Raw genomic sequence first — 21,784 nt, 5'->3', positions numbered from 1 at the left:
TCTGTCAAAATGCCTATCTATATAATGCAGAGTTGACACTCTATGTTCATCACCACCGATATTTGTCAACTTAATTTATATCAAAAGTATTTTTTTCTTGAACGTAAGAAGAACCTGTTAATTTAAGTGTAATCGTACGTACTAAGAATGAATAGGAAAGTTCCTTAATTTTAAGTGTGTCTCTTATCGTTTTGTGGTTGAATAGATACTTTTAAAAACTAACTTGAAACTAACCTTAATCAAGATGAATGAATTGAATCAAGACGTCTCTAACACGATTCCAATGAACATGCCCCCTGGAACAATGCCGCCTATGAATAGGCCGCCTGGAGGTATGCCGCCTAATATGCCACCAGGAAGTATGCCGCCAAATATGCCAATGGTCGGCATGCCACCGAGTGGTTTACCACCGAATATGCCTCCTGGTACAATGATACCAAATATGCCGGGTCAAATGTCAAATATGCCACCTGGAACAATGGCATCTAATACTATGCCGCCTGGCACAATGCCTCCAGTAAGCATTCCACTTAACAATGTTCCACCAGGTGCTATGCCAACGGCAACCATGCCTCCTGGTACAATGCCACCTGTTAGTATGCCTCCTGGCACAATGCCACCAGTAAGCATAGCTCCCAGCACAATGCCTCCTGGAACAGGGAATATGCCACCGAATATGTCGGGGCCACCTCCAATAAATCATCCAGTACTGTTGCCACCTCCAGGAATACCTCCGACATTAGCCGGCAATCAAAATTCAAAAGATCTGCCATCTTTATTATCTTTACATGTGGAAAAGCCTGATGAAGTTGCTAAAACAAAAACTGAGGTAGTTTTGCCAAAAGCATTGGAGCAAGTCTTCGCCCTTAAGGATCAAAGAGCGGCCGAATTGGGAACAGAGGTCGATATTGCTGAAAAGGGTAAGAATTATTTTTCATAAAAATGTATAGAATATATAATACAAGAAATTTGAAAATTTTTAGTATCAAGCGAAAATGTGGTTAGTGTGGACTACACAGATGCCGATAATGAATCTGATGAAGAAACATCAGCACCTGCCCCATCTGTTAATGGTTCAAAAGCTGGTAATCGTCAAAACAAACACAAAAAGAAAAAAGAGAAAAGGAAAAGGGCCAAAAATAAGAAGAAAATGGAACAAGAACAAGTAAAAGAAAAACAAAAAGAAGAGAAAGATACAAATAAAAGTGATACAAAGGATAAAAAGTCAGATGAACCTGAACCAGAAATTGAGTAAGTGCTAAATATCTATGTACCATCAAAATATAATATTTTAATAGTTAAATAATATACAAATCTTGTGTAAATTGTAATACTTGACAAATAAATAAGTTTGCAATATATGGGCTTCCATATAATTTTTCCTGTAAATAATAAACTAAACTTTAAAATCATCTTTTTGCAGATATGTTCAGGAAATGATAAACATTACCGAATTAGCACCAATGCATAGGCAGTTTTTCAAAATTTTTGTTGCTTTTAAAATAGCAGAAAAACATGCCGAAGCTCTTAAAGCCAGTGAACAAAATTTGAAGCTGGAAGCTGAAAAGAAAAGAGATATGAAAACGAAAGATAACTTTGTTGATGAAGATGATATGGATGAGGTATTTTGTTTAAGCAGATATTATTTAAAATATATAATTACAATTTCAATTACAAAATACACATTTTTGATGTCATATGTTTTATCATCAGGCACCCATTGAGGATAAAGAAAAACTGTCTAAACGAAAATTGAAAAAATTAACCAGATTATCAGTTGCTGAATTAAAACAGCTTGTTTCAAGACCTGATGTTGTCGAAATGCATGATGTTACAGCCCGGGATCCTAAATTGCTGGTGCAATTGAAAGCACATAGGAATACAGTTCAAGTACCAAGGCATTGGTGTTTTAAAAGAAAGGTTATCTAAATTTTATATGATTTATTATATTATATTATACAATTATTATATTGTATTGATTTTCAATTTATTTCAGTATCTACAAGGTAAGCGAGGAATTGAAAAGCCTGCTTTTGATTTACCAGCATTTATAAAGCGCACTGGTATTATGGAAATGAGAGCATCGCTACAAGATAAGGACGAGTCCAGGTCACTGAAGTCTAAAATGCGAGAACGGGCCAGACCAAAAATGGGAAGGATTGATATTGATTACCAGAAACTACATGATGCTTTCTTTAAGTATGGACAATAAAATTACCTACATTTATATTATTACTAATTTTATACATTTAACAAATTTTTTACATATTTTTAGATGGCAAACCAAACCACGAATGACTATTCATGGTGATTTATATTATGAAGGAAAGGAATATGAAACGAGATTAAAAGAAAAGAAACCTGGTGATTTGTCAGAAGAACTAAAAACAGCTTTGGGAATGCCTATTGGACCTGGCAGTAATAAAGTAAGCTAACAACCCTTCCACTCTACTTAATTTTAAAATTTCAGGAAGTTTTCTACATATCAATTGATCATATAATTTTCATATTTAATTATTTAGATTCCTCCACCATGGTTAATCGCTCAGCAACGTTACGGTCCTCCCCCGAGTTATCCCAGTTTGAAAATACCAGGTTTGAATGCACCAATTCCAGATGGCTGTGCTTTCGGTTACCACACTGGAGGTTGGGGTAAGCCACCTGTTGATGAAAAAGGAAGACCGTTATATGGTGATGTCTTTGGAGTGGTTCAAGAAATCGATGAGGTAATAAAAATATATTTGCTAATATTTGAGTAATTTTTAATTAATATAATTTTCTTTTTGTTTTAATGATTTATAGAATATTGATGAATCCACAATTGATAAAACCGCCTGGGGAGAAATGGAATCAGAATCTGAAGAATCTTCTACTGAAGAGGAGGAAGAAGAAGAGGCACCGGAGAAGCCAGATGAGACTGGCTTAATAACACCGGCGGAAGGTAAACATTAATGATAAAACCGCCTGGGGAGAAATGGAATCAGAATCTGAAGAATCTTCTACTGAAGAGGAGGAAGAAGAAGAGGCACCGGAGAAGCCAGATGAGACTGGCTTAATAACACCGGCGGAAGGTAAACATTAATGAATTTTTTATCTATTGAATTAGCATTATTCAATTCTCAAACATTTGTTATGCGACTTGTTTTGAATTTTTTTTTTCATTACAATTCTATGTGAATAATTTTCTTTTCTTCTTGAGCTTCTTCTTCATACACTTTAAATTTCTATCAACAAATCTTTTTTTTTTTTAATTTTAGGATTAGTAACACCTTCAGGATTTAGTTCTATTCCTGCTGGAATGGAGACTCCAGAGACAATAGAACTTCGTAAGAAGAAGATTGAAAATGATATGGATGGGTAAGTTGTAAAATTAGTCAAATGTTTATTATACTCTTAACTTCCCCAAGAAAAACCGATTTTTCTACATTTTAATTCATTCTGAATCAAATGAGACCAAATTTAGAAAAAGTATGTGTGTGTGTGTATGTGAACAGATTTTTCGCTGTAAATCGACGTTTGCTCAAAAACGGCTGAGCCGATTTTAAAAATGTAAAAGCCATTTGATGTTTCTCAATAAAAACTAGCGTTTATCAGTTTTGCTCAACGATCAGCTGAGTCGTTTCTTTGTAATTAGCAAAAAAGTGTAAAATTTTTCGTTCCCGTTCTAGCCCACAATTTTTAATTGATTTAATCGATCTTGTTTGGGAGTTGTGTTGAATAGTTTTTGGTAAATATCAGCCGGGCCTTCTTCATAATTAAATGTGGAAAAATTCTGTTTTCAGGATTTTCACGAAACTTTGTACAACGATAGATTTCGCAGTCTAAAATAACACTAAAATATTATAGGCTTATGATAAGCAATTGAATTGTAAAAATAAAAAATTCAGATTTTTGCCGTAAGTCTAAGCGCTATAAGATTTTGTTAAATAATATTAAAACTAGTTGAAAGTGGCATTTTGCCTTGCTTAAGGTGTTATATACAGTTAATCGTTCAAAAAAATTATTTTTTAAGAATTTTTCCTGTGAAAACTATTAAATCTATGGATACAAAAATTTGGACACATATAAAGGCATCTTTTAACTATATTTTAAAAAAAATCGCAAGTAAAAATGTCTCGAAAGTCTCGAAAACAGGTTTTGCGGTGACCACTCAATCTCTGAAGTAAATCATGTGAAATTATACAACCAAAAAGATTTCATTAAAAAAAAAGATAAATCTAGTAATTAACCGAAGCAATAAGTAAAATAATTTTGACAAAATGGCGGCTTCTTTAAAAAAATTGTCTTTTTTGGTTCTTCTTAAAAAACTGATTTGGAAGAAGTGTGTGTGTGTGTGTGTGAATAGATTTTTTACCTTAAATCGACCTTTTCTGAAAAAACGGCTGGACCGATTTCAAAAATTTAAAAGCCATTCAATGTATCTCGATGAGGACTATTGTTTGACAATTTTGCGCGACGATCGGCCAAGCCGTTTTTTTGTAAATAGCAGAAAAGTGAAACATTTTTCGTCCACGTGTTAGCCCGCAATTTTGAATAGATTTTAAAAATTCAAAAACCGTTCGAAAGATATTGGTTGATACTGATACTGATGAGTTTTAGGTAAATTTTTTTGAAATTAATTGTTGAAAAATTGTTTTGCTGATTTTTATGAACCTTTTTTTTTGACGAGAGATATACTTCTTTCAAATCTGTTCTCGTTCGATACGGAATGACTTGAAATTTCTAGAAAACATAAAATTAGCAAATCAGATTTTTTGATGAATACATAAACTTCTCCTTCGGGAAGTGAATAATATTAAAAGTTCCTGAAAGATGATCATTATTTAAGTGATTCGATCTACATTCATTATGTGTATATCAATTAGTAATAGGTTAGTAATCGCAAAAAAAAGAAAAATTTTATTTATCTTGCGTTTTTAAATAAATCAGAATACAGAAAAAAAATCCAAAAAAAAGTCAAATTTATTCAAAAATTTTAAAACTTCTTAAAAATCTATTTTTTTCAAAATTTTGAAGTTTTTCTTAATAATTTAGTTTTCGGTACGTGAAGTTCTCGCAATTTGCCTTAAGGCGCGATGCCATGCACCACTAGTTATTTACGATTTTGTTCTAATTTTTAGCGAAGAGACACCAGTACTGTATCAAGTTCTACCAGAACGCAGGACTGATCGCATCGGTTCAGCAATGATGGGATCTACTCACGTATATGACATGACAGGAGCTGGAGGTGCTCAACCACCCAGCGTTATTGGTAAGTGCAGTAATTTATACAACTTCAGTTATGCCACTACACTTTTTTTCATAATATCTTTTCTTCTGTAGCTTCAAAACGTGGTGGAATTCAAAATGTTTCTGAGAAGGAAGGTGCCATAGAATTAGCATTGGATCCATCCGAGTTGGACATGGATAACGATGCCATGGCCATGCGCTATGAGCAACAATTGAAGGAACAACAAAGCCATCTGCAGAAGGAAGATTTATCGGACATGTTGGCTGAACATGTGGCCAAACAGAAAACTAAAAGGAAACGTCAACAGACACAGGATGGTAAACAAGCTAAGAAATATAAGGAATTCAAATTTTAAACTGGACTTACACGTAGGTGTATTATGTTGCTTCTAAATATTTATGAAAATAATTTAATCAATATTGTTTTATAAAGTTTCTTTTTGGCACCGTTTTTTAAAGATTATGTAATATAGATTTAAACAGAGAATTAGCCTCTTTTTGTTTTTTTAAGTTAGCAAGAAGGTATTGAGGTAAAAACTTTATATTTTAAATACTGATCATGATATGTGTATGTATTTCTATGAAAGTAATTTTGTGAATGCGCAGTTTAAATTGTAAATGCAATTGTTAAGACAATAAATTTATACCAAAAATTGTAATCCCGAAAAATCGAAAATGAAACTTGTTATATATCTTTACGTTTCAAAGGTTTCTCAACATTTTGGTATATCTTATAAATAATGTATATTTGTTTGTATGCGGATACAAATTTTCGTCGGCGATTTCGGAAACACGGATTTGAGTAATACAAAAACATTCGATTCGTATTGATGGGGAGACGTGCTAGTTTAGTTTTTGGCAAAGGCAAAACCATAGGTGCCAAAAATGGTAATTTGAACGTCCGATTTCAATGATTATTTTATTTGTATTGGCGAAATGACTGATACAATTTTCGGAAAGACAGGTCCCGGGGATTTTGTAGTTCATTTAAGAAAGTTTAATTTATGGTACGGAAATTTGCCTTAAGGCACAATAACATGCACCACTAGTTTTGTTTGTAGCACTTTAGGCGGTTGTGTTAAACATATGTACTTCTCTACAGTAAAACAATTTTATATATATAAAACTTGATAACCAGTTTTTATTTAAATTAAATAATTTACATTGAATAAAAAAGGTAAATTCATTATAAAATACACGGTATCTTATGAAATAAATAATTATTGGTAAATTTATAATAAAATATACGTTATCTTAAAAAACATCAGAATATCGTAAAGTTGATGAAAACTGGTTGAAAGTGGCATTTAACCTTAAGGCAAGTTGCATGACTTCCCGAAATGTGTAAGAATTGATTTAATCAATTGAATTTAAAATTTAGATATTTAGATAAAATTTTCAACTGTTTATTTCTCAAATAAAGTCATCGCTTTCAATTGAATCTAAACATTGCCATTTCGAATAGAATTTTCTCAAACATATTTAAATTAATTGTAATTATATTAATTATTTTGACACTAATTTTGACTATAATATTTTCTCAAACTTTGATGAATTTTTAACATTAAACTACTTGTCGTAATGCCGTAATATTTCAGTAAGTTCTATAAGACTATGATATATATATATATATATATATATATATATATATATATATTTATTGCCAAAAAAAGTTCCGTGAAAATCGGCTTAAATTTTTTATAAACAGTTAATTATAAAAAACGGCTCGGTAGACTTTCGCCTAAAACTATTTTCAGTATCATTCCCAATTAATATCCTTCGAACAGTTTTTGATTTTTTAAAATCGATTCAGAATTGCGGACCAAAACTTGGACGGATTTTTTTTTTCACTTTTTTGCGATTTACAAAGAAACGGCTCGGGCGATCGTGGCACAAAACTGACAAACGATAGAGATTGAGATACATCAAATGGCTTTTAAAATTTTGAAATCGGTACAGCCGTTTTTGAGAAAACGTCGATTTACGGCAAAAAATCTGTTCACATACACACACACACACACACATTTTTCCAAATTTGGTCTCATTCGATTCAGAATGGCTTGAAACGTCGAGAAAACATAAAATTAGCGAATCGGATTTTTCGATGAAAACATAAACTTCTCCTTCAGGAAGTTAATTATAATAAAATATACAGTATCCTGAAAAACATAAGTATATCATACAATTGATAAAAAAAAATCATTTTATTGAATTAATTTTACAAGTAAATAACATACAAAAAAATTGAGCCATATTTATATTACAAACATAATATACTCATCATAAACCATTATTCAACTAATATTCTTCCAATTTTAAGATTAAATTATTACTATCATCCACCATAAAATTTAATTGGATGTAATATTTTCATAAGGATAAAAAAACTTATTTATCTAGTTCATATTAAATTTTTCTGTGATGCATTCACAATCGATATGCTGTTTTGTAAGCCCTGCCTTTTGGTATTTGACCTTTATTTCGAAGTCTTCTGACTGCTTCGCGCAAAAAGCGAGGTTGAAGTGGCCCCGTTTCACCCATCTCTTCCATTACATCAAGGGCTAGAAATAAAAAAGAATTCCAAATAAATTTTCTATCAACCTCATCAATAATAAAATAGAATATTGTTTGATCATTGTTTGATTTTTACCCACCTTCTTCGACAACTTCCCCAGCAAAAACTTTTGCTATCCCCGACATGGCAATAACAACATTTTGTGATACTGAGCATCCCGTAATAGTTTGCATTAATCTTTTAACAGCTGCTTTAGGAAATGTTGATCGCCGGTACATTTCATATCTATTAAGTTGCTCTTCAGTGAAGTTAGAAACTAGAACTCTAAACAAATTAATTATCAATTACCCTTAAATCTGTTAACAAGTTTTATCATTTCAGGCACATACTGCATCTTTTCACATTCCTCCTCCTCAAGTTCCCGTTTGCTCTTCAGCTCCCTACGCTTTTCTTTCTCAGCCTCAATTTCTCTCTGTTCTGCTGTCATGTTTTCATCCGATAACTGAGGTAAGATGATATCAGGGCTTTCCATTTTAATTTCTGTATGTTCCTCAGCGAATTTAACAGTTTTCTCAGGTGTATTGTATTCTGTATCCTCATTGTTATCGTCTCTTAGTAAATTTTCTTCGATTGCTAAAGCGGCTTCTCTAGAATCTGAATCTTCATCCAGGCAATCGGAATCAGCTGTTGAAGTATTTAAGTCAGTTGCATTTGCACCTGTGGTATCGTTATCAAATTCAAAGCTGCTGTCGTTATTGGTTTTGTCATCGTCATTTTGCATTGATGAACCTGGAAATTAATAGAGCTTTTATTTTCAATTGAAACTCATTCGCCAGCGATCTTTAGATCGATCCTTGACATTGACTCAAAAATTTGAAATATTGAGGGAAAATTGAAATAGATTTGAATTGATTTGAAATTGCATATAAGAAGTGTATATCTCATATATAAAATTCTTCTGTAATAATGTATGAAAAGATACTCCTCCTAAACGGTCATTCGGATTTTGATAAATCTTTCTAAAGTTTGTTAAGGGAATTTTTTTGGATGTATGTGATTCTAAAAATATAGTAACATTATGGAAAAAAATGCAAAAAACGACATGTCATTTTTGGACATTGAAAATATCTGAGACATTCATTATCTGGCATTGGAAACAAATGAAAACTGCATGTGCCAAAAATTTCAATTTACTTATGAGCCTAGACAATATTAGAATGTGTATTATAAATTCATGATTATGAATAAGAAAAATGAAATATCTACATTATTATTGCCAAAACGCAGTTGAGTTGTACCAGAAATTAAAATAATATAAGATACAGTATATGTATGGCAGATTGACAATAATTATTATTTTTAGCTAAATGGTAAATAATAGTATAAGATATTAAAAAGTTGTGTACGTGGGTACAAGACAATGTCTGTCAGGTCATCTAGTATATATATGAATAACATTTAAAATTAAAGTGGATATTACTGTAGATATTGCAAAACAACTCATTATGTTGCATCAAGCAGATAATACAGACTTGATATTCAAGCAAAATTTGAGATACAAGATTTAAGCAAGTAAAAGTATTCGAGAAAAATGTTAATGGCAAAAAGGAAAAATGAAAAATTTCATCACTCATAACAATGATTTTCCTAGCATCAAAATATTCTGGCTGTTGTATGGTAATAAATTATTTTATAATCATTACAATTATATATTAATATTAATTGTGTAGGAACGATTTACCCACTTGAGTATATTGAAAAAAAAAATTCACGTTTGAAATTTTGACTATACATTAATATTGATATTATACAGTTATATATTATAAATGTGGGTTTAAACAAAAGGGCCATATCTCTTGAGCTAAAGTGTAAAATTATTGAATAGTATGAGGATGACCCCCATAGATATGTTTGGTGTTTAAATACAGAGATAATAAAGGCATGATAAAGGGTATAACTCCAGCTAAGGGTCTTGCAACAATTTATAAAAACCTATCTGAAAATTGTTGACAAAAATCAACCTGAAAAAGTTTCAACAGTTCAAACATGGGAGTCGTTCAATGATGTCTAAATCATTTTTGCTATACCATAAATGCACAGAAAGAAGTAATAATTAGATTAGTCAATAGTTAATTTATTTTTAACCTTAAAAAACCTAACAAAAATCACAGTGCTAAAACGAATTAATGGCCTTTGAATATTTTTATATGAAAAAAATGCTTCGAGTTACGAGCAACTCGACATACGAGCGTGGTTAAGACACTAAATAGACTCGTACACCGGGTTACCACTGTATTTATTTTATATACATTATAATTTGAATGAAATACATGCTTACTTGTAGAAGGTTGACACGACATTATTGATTACAAGATATAAACCAGAAAAATATATAAATTCACGTATTTTTCTTTTCGCATATCATAGAAAACATCCAATACAAAATTATTTAGAAAAAATTATTATTTCCATAACATAACCTAAGAATTTGGCAGATGTCATCTAGAAGTTTTGTGTTTACACATGTTCTCAAACTGCAGATTCTTCAATCTATGGTAATAATAAATTTTACATTTTTTGTAACTGATTATCCAAAATGTGAAAAAATTATACCTAGTTGAAAGTGGCATTTTGCCTTAGGGCAAGTTGCATGAACTTCTCGAAATGTGTAAGAATTGACTTAATCAACCGAAATTGAAATCTAGATATTTAGATAATATTTTCAACTGTTTATTTCGAAAATAAATTTTCGCTTTCAATAACGGCTCGGCCAATTTTTGTCCAGAATTAATCAGCACAAATAATACCTTTCGAATAGTTTCTGATTTTTTTTAAATCGATTTAGAGTTTTTGGTTGAAACGTGGACGGATTATTTTTTTTCTGCTAATTACAAAGAAACGGCTCGATCTATCGACGCGCAAAAGTGATAAACGATAGTTCTTATTAAGTTTTTAAATTTTTGAAATTGGTTCAGGCGTTTTTGAGAAAATGTAGATAATAGGTCTAATTTGACGCTACTCATTTTTTCAAACTTTGATAAATTTATAAAATTAAAAGGCCAGTCATAGGGCCGTAATATTAAGACATAATATATATAGCCAATAATATATAATATGTAATATATAAGAAGGACATAATATATATAGCCAAAAAAAATTAGCCAATCGGATTTTTTGGCGGAAACATAAACTTCTCCTTCGTGAAGTTAGTAACTCTTCCTTATAAGTCTGCAAAAAAATATAAAAATGTGTACAAATAAAATATTGTTAATGAATCTAAAGTAAATTTATAAATATTCAATGGTAGTTAATGGGTGGTTTATTATTTTCTAAACAAAATTTCAAATCGGTAAACGTCGTCCATGTTATTTTGAGAATGCCAGAAAGATCTTTGTTTGTTAAACATTCTCCAATTGGCAACACCGTTCTAACACACAACATTCCTCTTACTTCGTTCTTATATTCATTTGACGTCTATAGATTTTCGGACATCTTTCAGTGTATTAAATCCCGTTATTTTCATTATATTTTTTATTAAAATTCTCTACAGTGCTTAAAATAATAAGAGTGTTTGTTAAATTAAACAAATCAATATACTCCGCTTGTATTCGGAGTATATTGTGAGAAAATCCGAAACGGACTTTTAATAAAATTTCGAGCGATTGTTGTATGTGTGTTTTTGCACTAAATAAATCTGTGTTAAGATTGTGTAATATCAAAAATAATATAATGGTGTACAAATAAATAATTCGGATCTTGGATTACTGGAAAGGTGTCGTAATAATAGTCCACGAAATATTGAAAGGTAAGTTTTACTATTTTTTAGTTTTAATTGTTTTTAACTAATTGGTTTAGTTATAATGTGCATTAATTTTAGTGAAAAATGCAGTTTAAATTATGTATATTTTAATCGTTTGTGTAAAATATGCTTGGTCTTGGATTATAGATCGAGTCTATTTTTATTATATAATACCACACTTGTGTACCAGAACGACAAATTTCACTAAAAATGTGCTTTCTTTATCAAACAATATGCAAGACTGTTTGGAGTCTAATATAATATTTCACTATAATTCACATCACAGTGTTTGTTTTATCTTATCGGTATAGATAACATTGTTTTTGCGTAATTTACAAAAATCAACCTATAATTTTCTAATTCTATTTTTCTAATAAATTTCTAATAAATTTTATACTTTTTCAATATTTATATTATTTATTAACTTTCCGAAGGAGCAGTTTATGTTTTATATAAAATCCTATTTGTGATTCTATGTTTTCTCGACGTTTGAAGTCCTTCTGAAACTAGTGGTGTATGGCATCGTGCCTTAAGGCAAATTGCTGGAACTTCCTGTACCGTAAGGAAATGTGCGAGCAATATTAAATGTTTTCAAATAGATTATCAATAATATTGTAACATTGTCTAATATTTATAAGAATTATATGAACTCAATTGCAAAGTTGAAATTATTTGATTAAAGTATATTAGAACTTAATTAGAAAATATTTTTTTCCCAAAGCAATTGTTTTATCAAAACAAGCAGAAAGTTCTTTCAATCATTCAAATCGAACGCTCATTTCTCTCAAAAACTGCAATTTTTTGCACATTTAGTTCGGTATCTCCAAAACGGTTGGACCTGCCTTTGCCAAAAACTAATCACCACTTCTCCCAATCATTACAAAATGAATATTTTTTGGATCATTCAAACCGGATACTCCGTTCTCTCAAAAACTCGATTTCTATTTCCTGCGCTTTTTGCTCCGAATCTCCGTAATGGTTGGACCTGCCTTTGCCAAAAACTAATCGGCACATCTCCCTAACCATAGGAATCGAATGTTTTTTGAATTATTCAAATCGGTTGATCCGCGCGCCCGAAAACGTGGACGAAAAATTGTACCCATACATACATACACACAAACACATCAATTTTTTCTGAGGATTACCAAAATGTTCAGAAACCTTCAAAACGTGAAAAAATATAAAAACTTTCAATTTAGATTCTTGGACGATTACAATAACTTACCCTACGGGAAGTTAATAATATCAGGAACTACGTATATGATATATGTAATAGTGCAGTTGAACTAATTTCATCTAAATATCTAAATCTCAATTTCGGTTGATTAAGTCAATTATTACCAATTTCGGGAAGTTCATTCAACTTACCTTAAGGCAAAATGCCACTTACAACTAGTTATCCTACCTTTCATAATTGTTGAATTTTTTCTACTTGTCTTCAATTATAATATAGTTCTTGTCCTCGTGATAAAGTTATTACACATTTTTATTACATTATATCATTATAAAAAAATGCCTTCAACTTGTTTTCACTTATTACAACTTTTGTCTTCACATTTTGGGTTTTTTGGGGTCTTTTCTTCGAAATAAAACATGTTTTTAGATTCAGGATTCATCTGAGACTGTTATACGGTATATTATTTTATTACAGTTTCATATTGCTTATCTTATCTCGTAGGTATTAATTATTATCATTATGAAATATTTTCTACTTGTCTATGCTAAGAAACAATGAATTTACCAATTCATTGTCTGAAAATGGAAATACCAAATACTAAAAATAATAACACTAAATTAAATATAATACAGAGAAAGTATGTATAATACCTACATAGAGAGAATGTATGTATAAAACTAGTGGTGCATGGCATCGTGGCAATCCTTAAGGCAAATTGCTGGGACTTTCCGTACCAGAATTAAATATTCGAGGAAAAAAATCAGTAATCAATAAATATTGATCAATGATCAATAACAATTGTTTTAAACATTTTCAAATTGATAATTATAATCACTATATATTTTATCGTTCATAAAATTGTCGATCTTATCGCTCAAAATACTTGAGAAAGTTTACATTAGCAAGAGGTGCCGAATGAATCCATCTGAGGATATATTTCTTACGATTAGAATAACTCATTTGAAATATATACATTTTTAAGCTGAATTGTAAATTTAAAATTCATATTTCAAGTATAAAACTTTGTATATTTTAGAAAATTTTGAGAAAAAAATTCTGAAAATTTTGAAATTTGTTTGAACCGTATGAGTGAACTTTAAAAATTAACAATCTTGGTACGGAACCCAACAAAATTAGTACACATTTTTAAAATTTTTATCAAATATCTGATAATTTGATGTGCATATGTCTAATGATCATTTTTGACCGCCAAGGGGCGTTACCTAAAAAACATTTTCAAAATTTTCGAATTTTTTCCATGCTATTTACATACGAAGTTTTGATTGAATTGCGCACTATCTAAAACTTAATAATAAGAGCTAAAACTTTTAGAGATTTTTTAGAGTCAATTTGGAAGCATTTGACACCTTGGAACCAAAGAAATTCGAAAATATCCATATTAAAGACCACCCTAATGTATATATAGACTGTATAAACTGTTTTATATGCCCCAATACATTTTTTTTTCAAATATTGAACTATGGGAACTCGATGTTATGTATTGAGAAATACATGGATTCGGGACACTTTTTTACGTTTGAATGAATTACATGAAAATTTTGTTTTGCGCACTGTGATGTATTTAGCTTAGCAGAAACTAGATAAAATTTACTAAAAATTCATATGAGCTACTTTATATACCAGTACCAAATTTTTAATAAATATACCAAATCATAGAACCAAGAAACTTTCGTTGGAGTGCGGACCATGTTAGAGTTAATATTAAGAGCTAGAAATTTTTTTTTTTTTATCAATTTGGAATCACCTGGAAGCAAAAATATCAAAAATATCCATATTAAGAACCACCCTAATATTCAAATATATATCTAACAAGCGAGTCTTTTATTATATTTTTCTGAAAAAAAAATCACTTAAAACGACCAACAATGAATGAAATAAAATTATTGTCCATATGAATCATAATTACAGGTGCGTGATTCAATATTAATAACGTCTCAACAATCCGAATGCTGAACAGAATATTCCATACATTTTTAATCAATAGCTTCAGGCAAAAAATTCAATGTCATGACCAAAACATGTTTGATAGGAAAATACAGACAATCGATGTAATAAGTAAAATTGTAATTTGTAATACTTGGGTGAAGTGAATTTCAGAACTCACAAAGGGGCAAAAGGAGTGAATTCTAAAGTATTTTTCTTGTTCTATTCTAACTTGTTTTTCTCTCCTTTCAAGTAACAATAACTCGGTAGTAATACAATTTGAACATGTCCATATTAAGGACCACCCTAATGTATATACACATATTTAACCTCCCGTAGGGTGAGTTATAGTAATGGGCCGAAAATCGTAAATGAAAATTTTTGCATTTTTCGACGTTTTGAAGGTTTCTGAACATTTTGGCATACCTCAGAAACTAAATGGTTTGAATGGTTTAAAAAACATTCAATCCCTATTGATAGGGAGATGTGCTAACTAGTTTTTGGCGAAGGTAGGTCCTGCCTACCCTAGATAAAGAGCAAAAAGGTGCAGAAAATTCAAATCGAGTTTTTTGAGAGAACGGTGCATAGGATTTGAATGATCTAAAAAAACATTCAATTTGTAATGATTGGGAGAAGAGGTGATTAGTTTTTGGCAAAGACAGGTCCCGCCATTTCGAAGATACTGAGCTAAATGTGCAAAAAATGGCAGTTTTTGAGTGAACTAAGCGTCCGATTTGAATGATCTAAAAAAACTTTTTGCTTGTATTGACAAAACAATTGCTTTTGGGGATAAAAAATTATTACATCTTTTTTTATTTTCCAAAAAATATCTTTGTAATTTTGGATTAAAAATTTAAAAAATTACCCAGGCTAAGCACAGTCTAAGCGACACTCTGGTACAAATGTTTACCTAAGTGCGTTTAGACTGTTTATGTACGGGAGCACTTGTGATGAGCTTTTCCAATTTTGTGAAAACTATTGAAAAATGTGAAAATGCCGCCAAGCTAAGCACAGTAAAGTGAAAATGTCGCACAGAATTATTTGCAAATGCGTTTAGACTGTGACTATACGGGAGCACTTTTTCAATTTTGTGCAAAATTAGCTAAATATTTTTTTGAAATTGAATGCGAAATGAAATGACGATTGTTAATGTTCTGGATTTATGATTTACATTTGATTTTCTCAGATATAACAAGATAGCAAAAATAATGAAAGTTACAGTATTTGTAATAATATGTTCGAAAACGTTTAAAATTTCTCGAATATTTCATTACGGTACGGAAAGTTCCAGCAATTTGCCTTAAGGCACGATGCCATACACCATTAGTTTTTTTCATTTTTCTAACAATTCTAAACCATCTCATTGAATATATCTCAGTATCCATCTCCGATATTACAAGTAGTTAGTTTCCCACCAGTACAGTGGTGTAGTAGTTCTTTTTATAACAAAAGGGATTCCAACCCCTTGTATCCCATGTGTACGAATTTTGGGGTTGTTGACCTGGTTATTTCATTGCTATAGTGATATATATTTTGGTAGGACAAGAAATGGATGAGGATGAAGATTTACTTCAGGATTTCTCATATAAAAATATGTCGGTGGATTCGTCTTCAATATGCTATTAGATTGGACGAGGATAATATATATATATATATATATATATATATATATATATATATCACAGGAAATAATGAACGATTTTGATAAATACTATCTGCAATGTATTGACGCATATTTCGCGGGTATTCTTATTTGCAATGTAATATTTTTTTATATATACAACTTATTTGCTTATCAGGAATTATAAATATTTGACTGTGAGCCTTCGAGTCATCGTCCTGACATATTTATATACAATTATACTCCAATATAAATTCTAAGAAATTATTAAAATATTTATATTGAACTGAACTTTAATAAAAATTAGGAAAAAAATGTGCTAATTTCGTCGACATGTAAAGAAGTATTCAGTAAAAATAATGTTTGTAGAAAGTATAAATCTATATTAAATAAAATCTGTCGACAAGTCACAATTCTTTTATTTTGGTTTTCACACGCCAAAGCCAACTCGAAATTCATTGACAAAACAATGATTTTTTGGAGTCAAACTTCTTTAGGCGCGACTAGGGCGTAAATTAGTGAAAATGCAACGGAAATTGCGTTACGCCCAAACTGTTCGTCATTCGCTCTCGATGATATCATTTCTATACGAATAGAGATCTGTCGTTGTATGCGTACCGGCATCAACGTTGTATGCGTACCGATATCAACAAGCAAATCGGCATAGATAAATAAGCATTTTAAAGTTACATCGTAATACAAACCTTGATTTAATGAAAAATGCCTGAATCAGAAGAATATTTTACCATGTTCTTTGAAAATAATAAAATAAATTACACATTTGTTTCGTGAACTAAATGTAAGATTATTGATTAAAAATGATTTCTATATTATTCGTAGTTTTTATAAGTCTTTAAAGTTATTAAAATAGAAAATATTTTAGGTAAGACAAATATTACAGCTGCTCAAAGAATGAGATAATATCGCCAACAAAAATGTAAAAAAAATACTACCATCAGTCAATGAATGAAAATTGTTATATGTTGTATTTATTTTTAACTTAAATGCCATCTCATACGATAGCAAAAAAGTTTTACTTCAACCGCGTGTGAATCTTACGCGCACTCATTTTTTATTGCTTTTTGAACAACAATTAGGACCATTATCATTGGCAACCCAATTGGTTATCCTTAATTTTTTAGGTAAAATTTTTAGTACACACGTATAAAGAGAAAAGATATTTGAGTCAAAATTTTCAAGTTATATCAGAATAGTTGTTTTTCTCTATTTAAATTTTTGTATTATTTAGAAATTTGGTATTTTTCCTACAGATAAAATGAAATGATCCTTACGGCAATTTAGAAGTCAGTGCTCATTATAAATCATGTTGAAAGTCAAGTTTAAATTGTTTACGTGCTATGAAAATTAATGCTCTCAGCTGGTCATAAATTTATTATTTCGGAAATAAAATTAAAAATATGTAATTTATAGTTTCTATAGCACCACATTATTATTTTCGTTTCTTCAAGGAAAATTTCTCTTATGTGGGACTCGATTTTATTCTTTCAAATCAAATATTTTTATCTTGCATCTGATGTATTATACATGTGATCACTTTTATGTTCTGCGCATTTGCTGTCATTTTTATGTACTTTTTCTACTCCAAGTGATCGATGATATAGTAGTAGTCTTCCCTTTACATTTAGAAACCATCTACTTTCTGCTTTTGCCAGTAGATAATAAATATATCCTTTTATATATGTTATTGGTTGCAATATTATACAATCATTTATAATATAAATTATATAAATTTTTTATTATATCCTAGCTCTCCATCTACAATCCATGTCTCTTACCCGAGTGATGATGACTGTGCTCCAAGCGTCATATGTCATTGAACTAACATAAAATGTTATGATAAGATCTTTTCCAAGTAATGTTCGTGATATATTGGTACTGAACGTCTTACCTGCTTCTTGAAACTTGAATAAACGCTAAGAATAAATTAAAACATAAAATAGAACATCTAGACCACGAACCAAATCATTTTCTTATCATTTCTTAGAGCACGGGACAGTTGTTATTAGATCAAGAATTGAGAAGTCATTAGAATTTTTTCCTAATAATACATTTTTAACTTGCCGTGAGGTAGTTATAGTAATGGGCCGAAAATCGGAAAGAAAATTTTTGCATTTCTCGACGTTTTGAAGGTTTCTCAACATTTTACTGGCATACCTCAGAAAAAATGGATGTGTATGTGTGTGTTTTGTATGTCCGCATTTTTTTGTCCACGTTGGATGGTTTAAAAAACATTCGATCCCTATTGATAGGGAGATGTGCCTATTAGTTTTTGGCAAAGGCAGGTCCAGCCGTTACGGAGATACGGAGCAAAGAGTGCAGAAAATACAACCTGAGTTTTTGAGAGAACGGAGTAAAAACTTTCTTCTTATATTGACAAAACAATTGCTTTTGAGGATAAAAAATACATCTTTTTTTTATTTTCTATAAAATATTTTTGCTTTTGAGGATAAAAAATACATCTTTTTTTTATTTTCTATAAAATATTTTTGTAATTTTGGATTAAAAATTCAAAAAATTACTCAGGCTAAGCACAGTCTAAGCGTCACTCTGGTACAAATGTTTCCGCAAGTGCGTTTAGTAGACTGTTTATGTATTGGAGCACTTTTCCAATTTTGTGAAAACTATTGAAAAATGTGAAATGCCGCCAAGCTAAGCACAGTATAAGTGAAAATGTCGCACAGAATTATTTGCAAATGCGTTTAGACTGTGACTATATGGGAGCACTGTTTCAATTTTGTGTAAATTTGGCAACTATTTTTTTTTGAAATTGAATTCGAAATGAAATGACGATTGTTAATGTTCTGGAGATAAATTGATTTATAATTTACTCAGATATTTTGATTTGCTCAGATATAACAAGATAGCAAAAATAATGAAAGTTACAGTATTTGTAATAATATATTTGAAAACGTTTAAAATTTCTCGAATATTTCATTACGGTACGGGAAGTTCCTGCAATTTGCTTTAACGCACGATGCCATAGACCACTAGTTTTTTTTCATTTGTAATGTTTTTATGTGAGAAAACAAAGGTTACCCTCATTGCACTTGAAAACATATTTCATTCATATTCATGTTCTTAATTTTAAATTTTGTATAATAGTGGAATTACTATTTTTTTTCACAATTTTTTAATAGTTGACTCACAAGTTTTGCTTTATGTGAAATCGGATATCACTGCCGCTTGAAATCAAGTCGCACAAAACGTAAATTTGAACTCGGATTTATGTGATCACAAATTCTCCAATATTGTCTTATGCAAATGGTATAAAGCTCGAAAAATATTTAGGAGCTTGTGACTATATATAATTATAATTCTTTATTTATATATTCACAACGTTGATGGTACAAATTAAGAATTAGTAAGTTATTTCCCCTTAATTATCTATTATAACAAAATCCTTGACATACAGAATTTCTCACACACTATTTATTAAATAATGGAGTGAATGTACCAGGCAATACTGGATTGGTATAACTCATATTAGTGCAGTAAACGGAGAGGAAAAAAGGGTATAACCTCTGAATTTTTTTACTGTGCTCCGAATTGAATGAAATTTTGGAATTAGGTTCATCTTACTCTCAAGTTCAAAAGTGAAAATAATTCGGGTTGCGCCATCACCCCCCGGGGGGACGGCACCCCTTCTCAATTGTGTAATTACATTTTTTCAAAATAACGTCGGAAATCGATAGAAGAACTAATTATAAGCAAAAAATGTCTTTCATAGTTTTTCAAAAAAACTAATACTTTTCAAGTTACTGGCCACTAAAGATTCATATATTTTTGGCGTTTTTCTTTGTTTTTTTGCAAATATCTCCTAAAATATACATTTTAACGAAAATCATGTAATGAACAAAATAATGTCAATAAAAATCTTAATAAATCGGTGTTACATAAAGTGTTCTAGGAAAAATATTAAGCAAGATTTGAAAGAGCAAAGACGTTTTTTATTTCGTTCAAGATTTAATTGTTGTATTTAAAGCCATCTAGTGTCGAAGTTTTATATTTTATGCATTTCGGTGAAATTGGGTTTCATAGTGCTCGACATGAGCTTTAAAATGAGTGCTGCTACAAGTTTTTTGCATGTAAAATGAGTGAGGTATCATACAAATAAGAAGCATATACGAAGTTTTTTTCTTTTAAATCAATGGTTTAATGAGCGCCATTTCCACCAGAGTTAAAGTAATACACATTCCATCTAGAATTTACTTCACTATAGACATCTTGATGTATTCTAGCAGATTCACTACTTTAGTACAAACTATTTTCAGAAAACTCACGTTTTTATTAAAAAAAATCTTTCCAATTTGCGCAGTCTTTAAACATTTATAAGTCTGTCAATTTTTGTGTGAAAGAAAAATAATAAAAAACAATAATAAGCCAGAAAGATCCCTTTGATTTTTATCTATATGTTTTTATACGTATATTTTATTCTTTTTGAGATATAATGAAAATAATTTAGATTTTTAAAAAAATTGGAGAAAAAAGTTTTTATAAAATCGTGAGTTTTCTGAAAATAGTTTGTACTAAAGTAGTGAATCTGCTAGAATCCATCAAGATGTCTATAATGAAGTAAATTCTAGATGGAATGTGAATTACTTTAATTCTGGTGGAAATGGCGCTTATTAAACCATATGATTTAAAAGAAAAAAACCTCGTATATACTTCTTATTTGCATTATAGCTCACTCATTTTACACGCAAAAAACTTGTAGCAGCACTCATTTTAAAGCTCATGTTAAGCACTATAAAACCCAATTTAACTAAATTGTATAAAATGTAAAACCTCGCCACTAGATGGCTTTAAATACAACAATTAAATCTTGAACTAAATAAAAAAACGACTTTGCTCTTTCAAGTCTTGCTTAATATTTTTCCTAGAAGACTTTATGTAACACCGATTTATTAAGATTTTTATTGACATTATTTTGTTCATTACAAGATTTTCGTTAAAATGTATATTTTAGGAGATATTTGCAAAAAAACGAAGAAAAACGCCAAAAATATATGAATCTTTAGTGGCCAGTAACTTGAAAAGTATTAGTTTTTTTGAAAAACTATAAAAGACATTTTTTGCTTATAATTAGTTCTTCTATCGATTTTCGACATTATTTTAAAAAAATGTAATTACACAATTGAAAAGGGGTGTCATTCCCCCGGGTGGTGATGGCGCAACCCGAATGGTTTTCACTTTTCAACTTGAGGGTAAGATGAACCTAATTCCAAAATTTCATTCATTTCGGAGCACAGTAAAAAAATTCAGACCTAAAACGCTCCGTTTACTGCACTATATCTAAATATCTACTATAGAAAGGTATATCTATTTAAAATAATAAAATCATCAACTAAGGAATAATATAATCAACACTTTTGCGGACGTGAGTTGACTTTTTCTTTCTATTTTCCTGTCAATTTCCTTACACAGCAAACTCAGGATATGAAAAGCTGACAGGTAAATAAAAACTAGAAGAACTCGTAG

The 21,784-nt window shown here is 30.3% G+C and overlaps 3 protein-coding genes across 4 annotated transcripts in view; 2 read left to right on the top strand and 1 right to left on the bottom strand.

Moving 5' to 3' along the window:
- The first annotated feature begins 31 nt into the window (after positions 1-31).
- On the top strand, positions 32-5,716 carry LOC113363236 (splicing factor 3B subunit 2-like). The gene is made up of 11 exons (XM_026605722.1): positions 32-920; positions 984-1,251; positions 1,424-1,622; positions 1,714-1,920; positions 1,997-2,199; positions 2,276-2,426; positions 2,523-2,726; positions 2,803-2,941; positions 3,258-3,357; positions 5,121-5,251; positions 5,323-5,716. Exons 1-11 carry the CDS (start codon positions 245-247, stop codon positions 5,583-5,585), a joined length of 2,541 nt encoding a protein of 846 aa, XP_026461507.1. The 5' UTR covers positions 32-244; the 3' UTR covers positions 5,586-5,716.
- A 1,853-nt stretch (positions 5,717-7,569) lies between these two features.
- LOC113375368 (transcription initiation factor TFIID subunit 11-like) lies at positions 7,570-13,114 on the bottom strand. Of its 2 annotated transcripts, none has more exons than XM_026615312.1 (4): positions 12,949-13,114; positions 8,134-8,533; positions 7,884-8,068; positions 7,570-7,790 (listed from the first exon to the last, which is right to left on the bottom strand). In XM_026615312.1, exons 1-4 carry the CDS (start codon positions 12,953-12,955, stop codon positions 7,657-7,659), a joined length of 726 nt encoding a protein of 241 aa, XP_026471097.1. In that variant the 5' UTR covers positions 12,956-13,114; the 3' UTR covers positions 7,570-7,656. The 2 variants fall into 2 exon arrangements, with proteins under 2 accessions (XP_026471097.1, XP_026471092.1); XM_026615307.1 differs by lacking the exon at positions 12,949-13,114 and adding an exon at positions 10,083-10,212 and having other exon boundaries at positions 7,571-7,790.
- The window catches only part of LOC113375350 (serine/threonine-protein kinase tricorner), a 55,341-nt gene continuing 44,837 nt past the window's right edge, over positions 11,281-21,784 (top strand). Inside the window, exon 1 of the mRNA XM_026615297.1 lies at positions 11,281-11,549. The gene's annotated coding sequence lies outside the window, so the exon portion shown is untranslated. The remainder of the gene's footprint in view (positions 11,550-21,784) is intronic.

Source organism: Ctenocephalides felis, unplaced genomic scaffold (genome assembly GCF_003426905.1).
Source record: "Ctenocephalides felis isolate EL2017-DRISC unplaced genomic scaffold, ASM342690v1 CF-g0.4_SCAFFOLD_00845, whole genome shotgun sequence".
NCBI lineage: Eukaryota > Metazoa > Arthropoda > Insecta > Siphonaptera > Pulicidae > Ctenocephalides > Ctenocephalides felis.
This window is presented reverse-complemented; position numbering and strand designations above follow the sequence as displayed.

Excerpts from the sequence above, each read along its gene's own strand:
- LOC113363236 (XM_026605722.1), top strand. The coding sequence starts at position 245 with ATGAATGAATTGAATCAAGACGTCTCTAACACGATTCCAATGAACATG. Across the intron at positions 2,200-2,275 it reads CTACATGATGCTTTCTTTAA|ATGGCAAACCAAACCACGAA; the intron begins GTATGGACAATA and ends ACATATTTTTAG. Across the intron at positions 5,252-5,322 it reads TCAACCACCCAGCGTTATTG|CTTCAAAACGTGGTGGAATT; the intron begins GTAAGTGCAGTA and ends TTTCTTCTGTAG.
- LOC113375368 (XM_026615307.1), bottom strand. The coding sequence starts at position 10,104 with ATGTCGTGTCAACCTTCTACAA. Across the intron at positions 8,534-10,082 it reads GTCGTGTCAACCTTCTACAA|GTTCATCAATGCAAAATGAC; the intron begins GTAAGCATGTAT and ends ATTAATTTCCAG. Across the intron at positions 7,791-7,883 it reads TGGGGAAGTTGTCGAAGAAG|CCCTTGATGTAATGGAAGAG; the intron begins GTGGGTAAAAAT and ends TTTTATTTCTAG.